Source organism: Ylistrum balloti, unplaced genomic scaffold (genome assembly GCF_031769215.1).
Source record: "Ylistrum balloti isolate Yb309-2 unplaced genomic scaffold, AGI_CSIRO_Ybal_v1 Utg369890, whole genome shotgun sequence".
In the NCBI taxonomy this organism is placed as follows: Eukaryota; Metazoa; Mollusca; class Bivalvia; order Pectinida; family Pectinidae; genus Ylistrum; species Ylistrum balloti.
The window spans coordinates 402,107-411,882 of record NW_026782023.1 but is presented as its reverse complement, the minus strand read 5'-3'; the positions used below and the strand labels follow the sequence as shown (position 1 = coordinate 411,882).

Here is a 9,776-nt window from a genome sequence, read left to right as displayed (position 1 = left end):
GCGTCGGGTACACCCAGAGCCTGATCAATTCTGCTTCCGGTGCCGACACGCTTTCGAGTGTAAATGTGTTGTTTTTATTGACATCGCAATGGATTATAAAAGAAAGCTCACAGAAGGGGCCGTGGTGCCTAGCAAAAAGCCAAGAAATGACATGATTGTTGATTTAACATCTCAAGAAAATGCCTTGTTACAAACTGTAAGAAAACTGAAACCGTTATGCATTGATAAAACATGTTTGCAGTATCATAATATACAGTGCTACTCAAATGTAATAATATATGTATTAAATGATCGTTTTGATAATACTTGAGTAATATTTACTTCTCTCAGCTATTTTTTCAAACAAGAGCATACACTATTTGGAAGGGGTAGGTCGATGTCTGATATGATACTTGTCAAGAGACGGTGTTCGCACTACCACAATCAGTCCCATGCCTCGTTAGCCATGCATTGTTGCCCTTTGGTATTTGGTAGTACCATTGATTATCACGCCGAGGACTAGGTTCGATTCCTGTTGAGATATTTCTCTAACCTATGTTATTAAATTGATATTCATCTTAAAAATTTATATATATACATTAAATAAATATATATATATTCTTTGTTATATTCATCATTTAACATTCCTTATAATATTTGCTTTATTGTCAAGAATTTCTGATACTGATATCTTAGTATGCTTTATTTAATGATTTCATATTCGTTTCTATTTGAAGGGCCCACCAAGAATTTCTAACCTTGAGGCACCAATCATGTTACTGACTGGTCATGAAGGCGATATATTCACCACGAAGTTTTCTCCAGATGGACAACTTCTTGCTTCCTCCGGATTTGACAGATTGATTTGTATGTACATGTTTAAGGTTGCTATTTTTTACAGACTGATACATACAGGTATATCATTTCCATTTGATTTTAAATTGATATAATAGAATTTGATGACTTGAATGAAAATTTGTAAGTATATTCATAAAGCATTCAGCAATAATTAGGATATTTGTCAACTCTTAGCGTATAGCTATCTTGCATAATTTTTAAAAATAATTCGCCTCAGATTTTAGTACAGGGGACTCAACTAATTTTTTATTAAAACTGAAATAAATTACGCATATTAATATTCTAAGATGCAAAGAATCGAACATTCACCCGAGTCAATTGTGATTTGCTGTATATGTATATATTACTGTACATATGAAGAATATGTAACTGTAAGGAATACTTACAATAATTTGTCCATTGCAGAAATGAAGGTATTTTAATTCAGATGATTTTTTTCTGTGAATTTCAGATTTTTGGCTTGTATATGGAGAATGCGAAAACATTGCTGTCCTTAAAGGGCACACAGGAGCAGTGATGGAGCTTCAGTTTTCCACTGATGGAAAGTAAGACATTACTGTAGGGGTTTATTGTGTTCAGGTTAAATGTTATTTAATGTCGGTGCATGTATTAGAAACCTGAAATTAAGAAAATTAATTTAGATATAGCAAATTTTCTGTAATCAGCTTAGTACTAGTACTGTTATTCGTTAAATTGTTTTCCATTCATCTGCTTATTGTACCTTACTATTCATTTTATTGAGTAATGTAAACTTTCATTTGGTAAGAATAAACTTCTAAAAATAATTTACTTTGCATATCAATGAAAAAAATGTTTCCTTGAATTTTTATCTGTAATTTTTTAAATTTCATTTTCTGAGTTCAATTTTGTATACTTACTGGTTTCAGAAAACTTGTGATTTCATTTCTATAAAAGTTTCCTTCCATTTTGCATAAAACAATACTAGTAGTAGTTAACACCTCAACAATAGGATCAGGTGGTTTATGAAAAATGAAATCCTAGAGAAAAAAGAGGTAAGATGGAGGTTAAATATCAGCCATTACATGATTAGTGTAAGTGTGAAAGTGAACAGTAGAACTAAACCCAGTCATTTTTACTACAGCACTGTATTTACGGCAGCCACAGACAAGACTGTTGCATTATGGGATGTAGAGGTCGGTGAACGCATCAAAAAATTCAAAGGCCACCAGACATTTGTAAATTCAGTAAGCGTTGCCAGACGAGGTCCACAACTAGTATGTAGTGGCAGTGATGACGGCACAATCAAGGTAAGTAGTATCAAGTGATTTTACATTCTCTGCACTGTAAGAATCAAGTACACCCAAAGTGATCTAGCTAATATTAACATAGATATGATCAATTAAAAAATAAACAGTATGGACAAGTGAATTGTCAAATTTTCAAGGCAATTTGCCCCTTTATCAAGACACAGATATTACATAATTTAAATTACATACCTAGAATATAAAACAATTACCAAGGTATAAAGTTAAATCAAGAGCTGTGGTGTAAATTTAGGTATCTCGATAATCCCTTCAGCCAATGGATGCCAAAGGTCCTTTGTAAGAGACAAATAAACCATCCGAAGTTGTTGTATGGAAGATGGTGATTAGAATATCAAAAATGTTTTATATCGATTTAGGTATGTTTTGCGCTGTGGACACTGAGTATATATATTTATAGTATCTCATGAAGTATTTACTACTAAAGCCAGTATGTTGAGAACAGCCTAGTGGTATTTGATGTTGCCACCTAGGTGAGATGGGTCAGTTGAGAAATTGATTTAGAAATTTTCTAGTTATGATGTAAAGTTAAAAACTGCAGAATGCTGTCAGCGTTTTTGTCATTGATCGGCAAAATACTAGGATACTGGCAGCACTGATATGCAGGTCATAGTCCAAAGAAAGATCTTTGTGGAATTGACGTGACACATGACATATTAGAGTGTAACTCTTGAATGTTTTAGTTATGGGACTCAAGAAAGCGCGGAGTGTTACAGACCTTTCAGAGTGTATACCAGGTTACTGCATGTACCTTCAATGATACGGCTGAGCAGATCATTTCTGGGGGTATTGACAACGACATCAAGGTTTGTATCCAGCCTCTACTGATGTGCAGTAGCATCAGTGTGTCAGAGGATAATTAAAACACCATCTATGAAATACCACTCTTTAGACATGCAGAAGGAAGAATTCTAACAGATTAAGGACTGTAAATGTTTAAAAGTACACTGAATCTCTGTGACTCCCTTACTCTCTCTGATTCCCTGACTCTCCTAGACTCCCTGACTCTCTTAGACTCCCTGACTCTCCTAGACTCCCTTGCTCTCCTAGATTCCCTGACTCTCCTAGACTCATTGACTCTCCTAGACTCCCTGACTCTCCTAGACTCCTTGACTCTCCTAGATTCCCAGACTCTCCTAGACTCTCTTACTCTCCCAGACTTCTTGACTCTCTCTGACTCCCTGACTCTCCTTGACTCCCTGACTCTCTCTGACTCCCTGACTCTCCTTGACTTCCTGACTCTCCTAGACTCCCTGACTCTCTCTGATTCCCTTACTCTCCTAGATTCCCAGACTCTCCTAGACTCTCTTACTCTCCCAGACTTCTTGACTCTCTCTGACTCCCTGACTCTCCTAGACTCCTTGACTCTCTCTGACTCCATGACTCTCCTTGACTTCCTGACTCCCTGACTCTCTCTGACTCCCTGACTCTCCTTGACTTCCTGACTCTCTCTGACTCCATGACTCTCCTTGACTTCCTGACTCCCTGACTCTCTCTGACTCCCTGACTCTCCTTGACTTCCTGACTCTCCTTGACTCCTTGACTCTCCTCGACTTCCTGACTCTCTCTGATTCCCTTACTCTCCTAGACTCTCTTACTCTCCCAGACTTCTTGACTCTCTCTGACTCCCTGACTCTCCTTGACTCCCTGACTCTCTCTGACTCCCTGACTCTCCTTGACTTCCTGACTCCCTGACTCTCTCTCTGATTCCCTGACTTCGACCAAGGGGTTACAATTTGTTTTCTCTAGGTTAATATGACAAGGTTTAATTAAAACATGTGTTTTGGGTTTTCTTACCTTTCCATTCTCTCTGTACAATAAAACCATGAACAACCACAAGGGACCACTAACAATGTAATATATAAGGCTATACATGAAGCCTGTACAGGGCTCTCGTTCTACCAGATTTGGGGCCAAATATTCCCAATGCAAAATAGTATCTTTTTTTCCCAATTTAGACCCCAAGTTTTCCCATTTCTCAGGGAAACGCCGCTATTTTCCCCAATTCTAAGGGCCTGGGCCCTAGTCCCAAAATGGGGTGTGGGAGCCCTGCTGTAACGTTGCAAACATGATGGTGTTTGTTTTTATGTGAATCATTTGGTGTTGTGCATCAGATGTTGAGGTTGTGTCAGATATTGAAACTGGGTGTTTACAGGTGTTGAGATTGGAGGACTACTTGTGTTGATATAGGATGCTTACAGGTGTTTAGAATGGATGTTAACATGTGATTTGATATTTACAGGTGTGGGACCTTAGGAAAAATGACATGCTTTATAGATTGCGAGGACACGCTGACACTGTGACAGGGATGGAACTTAGCCCTGATGGTTCTTACCTCCTCTCTAACTCTATGGACAACACAGGTATTGTGTGAAATTACCAACTCCATCAATGTATTACACACATGAAAGAGATCTTTCACTAGCAGGTGGTAGGACAGAGAAATCTCCACCTCAAGGAGGAGATTATTGATTGTTTTACCCGAGGCTTTGCGTGAAGGATGTCTTGCCTGGGCACAATAGAGATATCTTCTCTACACGAGAAGTGTGGATATTTCTGTCTGGTGGGGTAAAACATTGTCGCCATCATTTCTGCAACAGAATATTTTTCTTTCCTTCCCTTTGCTGTAACTTGTCTAAACTACTCCTCTTCGACCCTCAAGACAATTTTAATGAAATTAATCATATCATAATTACCCCCTGAAATCTCATGTTAAACTTTTAAACTTTTAATCAGTTCTTACAGATTGATTCACCACTAAAATAGATAAAAAATAGAATAAATCTTTCTCTGGAAATATCCTCCTGTACTGTTAGATTTATTTCAGTGAAACTGGCAGTGTTTACTGAGGTGAGATGAACACCTCAGTAGACAATGCCATTGAGGTGTTCATCTCACCCAGGAGGCAATATTAGACTTAATCAAACTTTAAAGAGGTATCATCAATTTGAACAATATTATTGTTATTGTTTTTTAACTGATTTTTCCATAGTCACTGAAACTGATCTCTGATTATAAAAATGCTTTGGCCTGTTGAATCTTTAGCCCATCATCTGAGGATATTTCTGAAACTTGATGTGTAGGTCCCTCATGGTCGCTAGTTTTGCCCCTTTTTATTTTGGGACTGTTCTGGAAAAGAAATGTGAGACAGGCAACCATCTTGGATTTCATAGTTTAATATTATTATTGCTGTTTCTGGAGATGAAATTTCAAATCTTATGCATCAATAATTGAGAGCAAAAATAGGAAAGAAGAGAAAAGAAATGCAAATATCAAAATTTTAAGGAACAAATACAGATCAAACAATTTTGGATGTCAAGATCATTCAAGGATTTCTCATGTCTCAAGATTTGAATTGTCACAGAAGAAAGTGTAGCTGAAATCTACTGACTTCTGTGTTATTAATGATTTCCCACCTGTGGCTCTAAAAGAAGATTATGTTCGTCCATTTCTCTAAAGTTACGTATCATGAAAGTGTGTTGCATGTTACTTTCATATCCATTACTTTGAACCAAGGTGAAGGATACTAAGAAAGTTCCTCTAAATGCTAGTCCAGTTCAAAACTGTTACCCTGTTTCTGTCGCTCTGTAACCCATTATTGTATCACAAGTGATGTGGGGAACATACTTGATTTATAATACTATTTGTATGCTGGCATTCATTTTCGTACTGATTTAAGGGCTGTCAAGGTCAAAGAAACACTAAGCGGTAAAGGTCATGGTGACACTTAGGGTTAAAGGTTAAAATCTTCTGCTTGTACAGACCTGAACATGTTCATCGAGTGATCATAGATGAATGTGTAACTTGGTATTATGTCTTATCATGAAAATGATTTGGATGATGAAAAATAATGAGCTTATACTAAATGTATGATAACCTGGTCATGTTTTCTACAAAATTTCAGTGAGGGTTTGGGATATCAGGCCTTTTGCACCACAAGAACGATGTGTGAAAATATTACAGGGACATCAACATACATTTGAAAAGGTAGGTCAGCTGAATCTGTCAATGCTTGTTAAATATGAAAATGACTAAATGATTGGCTGTTTATTAGCCGCCAATTCAGCAAACAGCCAATCATATTGAATGTATTTGTTACTTCTATGAAATGGTCAAGAATTAAGGGACCAAACTATATTTCATGAAAAAGATAATGAGGTTTGATAGTGTTAACACTGTTTTTCTCATAATGTGCCTGTTATCCAGTGACTTCACCTCTGTATTTCCTTCTGTATACCACAGATCAGTGCCTCTGTTTGATATTTTCCTCCCCATTCTTTCTGTACACCAAAATAGAACTTTTCTCAGTTAATATGTGATAAAAAGTTTGTTTTCATTCCATACAAGATTTCATAAAACTTGTTTTAAAATGTTAATTTGTGAAGTCCAAGGCATGCCAAAAATAATGACTTCAAAGACATGTGTCATAAAATCTCACATAAACTGGAAACTTGTCTAAGATCTGATATAAATCCAACGGTTTTACTTCCAGAGTTGTGTAAAAGTATTCAGTCATGATTTACTGATATATTTAATGTAAGATATTAACCAACAGAGAGAGCGATATCCAGCAACACCTCCTTCACTTCCTCTTTAAGGGGTACAAAGGCAAATTACGAAAGATAGTTGGTCACTGTATAATGTCAGATGTCTGCACTGTACTTTTACAATAGTGATTAATATAATGTATCATATCAAATTTGTTAAACCAATGATCTGACAAAGTTTGCAGGTAATAAAAAACTGAAACTGAAAGCATTCCCACATTTGTAGACAAACACTATCTAGGGCTGATTTTTATAAGCTTATTAGTTATTGTAGTGGGTTTTTATTAATTGGTTATAACCACAGTAATTCAAAAAAACATTGAATACCTGATGAACTGTGGAGGTCAATTGGGGCTCTTGTTTTTAAGTTTCATTACAGATTCTTAAAATGAAATGGAGCTTAATAAGCAAAAACATACATGTTTCAGAATCTCTTGAGGTGTGCATGGTCACCTGATGGAAGTAAGGTCTCCGCGGGGTCAGGTGATCGCTACGTATATGTTTGGGACACAACGTCACGTCGTATTCTCTATAAGCTTCCTGGCCATGCTGGGTCAGTGAATGAGGTGGACTTCCATCCAACAGAACCAGTCAGTAAGTAGGCTTGTATCCTCTGCTCAGCAAACTTTTGAGTTTTTTTAACGTTTGTATTGACCAGTATAAATTTGATCATGTAGTACTACTGTAAAGGTTGCATTCTTTGATGGTTTACATTTTTGTGGGTTTATAAAAAAACAGAGCACCAAGAATATCTTATTAAAATTTATCATATTGACTTGTTTTCAATGTACATGTTTTTGGTGGTTTAATTGCAATCTTCAGAGATATTTCCTATATACATTTATTTAAAGAAATATTTCAAGGGATCTTATTTCTGTAACAAATTAAGCTCCTAGTAAAGATATCACATTTCAGCACTTGTTTAAGTAACCAGTATCTCAACCTCTAAGGGTCAAATCGATTTAGTTCATTTGAGGAACTACAGTTCACATTTATCTGAATTCTATACATTATTGAAACTTCTCAATGAAGTAAACTGAACTAAGATTGGAAAATAATATCATTTAGGTGCAGCTGATCATGTACATCACCCTTCATCACATGACATCAATGGTCCTATGATATCTATGGTCATATGATAGTTGAATGATGTCTACGATATATTTGATTTCCTGACAATAATTGTCACAATTCTTTTGTTCAATTTCAGTTGCATCCTGTTCAAGTGATAAGAAGATATACCTAGGAGAGATAGAATAACAGTGCTGTATGGAGTATGTGTGTCAAACATTTACCAAGGATGAGTGTTGAACAATTACATAGGATGACATGTGTGGATCATTTACATTGGATGATTGTGGGACATTTACAGAGGATGTATGTGGGACATTTCCAGAGGATGTATGTGGAACATTAGTGGAGGATGTATGTCAGATATCTACATGTGAGGATGAGTTTTAATCGTTTGAGGAGAATTTATGTTAAATACATTGTGTATTTGCAGATGAAAGTGTGTTGAGAAATAACAAATGAAAAGGATGTGCAACAACCTGACAAGTTTACGAAAATAAATATTTAAAATCATATCTTTGATATTTTATATACAACTATTACTTTTGTGTGATGCTGACAAAAAAATCTCAATCCTTTAGAGTAAGATTTTTGAGTGTCCAGATGACAGTGCAACCTCTTTGCTGGCAAACTTAACCCTAAGTTGGGGTTATTCAATCTGAATTACACAATTGTAAAAGGCTTGTTGTCATAAAGAAATTTTGAGGTGTTGGCCAACCAACACATCTAAGATGTCAAAACATATTGTCCAACAGCTGAGGATTCCACCCAAAATACACTGTCGTATACATTAGCCAGTGGTGATTAGTATTAGATAATCAGATACATAATGTGAAAGATTTGTTTTATTTTCTATATTTTTTTTTCACTCTGGATATTCAGCATCAGTGCTATTCCACAAATAATTGTGTCCGTGTTGTATTGTGGAGTAAGGGTGGGAGTGTTGGAGGTTGAGCGACATTTTAGATTTACTACTTATCTGTGTGGTGTAATAAAAAAAAGCCACCATTTATTTTCATGAATAGATTGATTCTGGAACAACCATCTTTACTTTCCTTATTGTGTGTAAATAAATAATTTCATTGAAAGTATTGCATTCTTTGTTTTGTAGTCATTGCCAGTTAAATATTTAAGAACAATATGGTAAGATGTCGTATGGAACTCAACTTGTATGGGATCAATATTTTAAGAAAATTCTGTCGTTTATGAGTTCTTTTGATTCTTTAGAGACATCCCCATTATTGTACGGTTATACATATGTATCCCGGTAGAACACTAGCTGCAGTATATGGCTCGGCTTGAGAGAACTTCTCTTTAGCTCCATTGTTTGAGCATCAGACAGGTAAACCAGAGGACCTGGGTCTAAATCCTTGCAGAGGCATTGAAATAAATAGTGACCTCTGTTACATTGGTGCCTTTGTAGGGACCTGTTGATAATCAATGATGTTACTGTCACCAGCATCACTGTAATCCCTGGAAACTCGAAGACAAGTCATTTCCTGAAGGGCGAGTATGTAACCCTGGTAAAGGACAGGACACAACTAATCGCGCCAAGAGAATTTCTCTTTAACTCAATCTGTTGAGCATCAGACTAGTAAACCAGAGGCCCTGTATTCAAATCCTAGTAGAGGTATGGAAATAAATAATGACCTCTGTTACATTTATCATGTACGTGTTGTAAAGGTGCTGTCACACTCTAGCGTATAGACCCAGCGCATGAGGAATGTGTCAAATATTTCGAAAAATTCTTTATATGCACAACATTTCAGCGTATGAGGTCGATTTTTGGTTAATGACAGTTACAGTAACGTGAGCCTAGCTTACCATCAGTGTACTAGTAGCGCACGCATAGCATATGTGATGTGATGTGTATTTGAGTTGGACGTATAGCGACGTATGGGTAACATATATCAGCGTACCTGCGACGTATGAGAAACGTATGCGGAATGTCAGCCTATCATATGAAGAGCGTACACAGGGGTGGGGTTATAAAATTTAACCATAAAGTCATACATACGTGCTCACACACCTGTGTGAC

At 36.4% G+C, this 9,776-nt stretch overlaps 1 protein-coding gene across 1 annotated transcript; it reads left to right on the top strand.

Moving 5' to 3' along the window:
• The first annotated feature begins 57 nt into the window (after positions 1-57).
• LOC132546444 (U5 small nuclear ribonucleoprotein 40 kDa protein-like) lies at positions 58-8,801 on the top strand. Its single transcript, XM_060210156.1, has 9 exons — positions 58-196; positions 717-846; positions 1,289-1,382; positions 1,940-2,105; positions 2,804-2,926; positions 4,363-4,483; positions 6,025-6,107; positions 7,096-7,261; positions 7,878-8,801. Exons 1-9 carry the CDS (start codon positions 89-91, stop codon positions 7,925-7,927), a joined length of 1,041 nt encoding a protein of 346 aa, XP_060066139.1. The 5' UTR covers positions 58-88; the 3' UTR covers positions 7,928-8,801.
• The last annotated feature ends 975 nt before the right edge of the window (positions 8,802-9,776 follow it).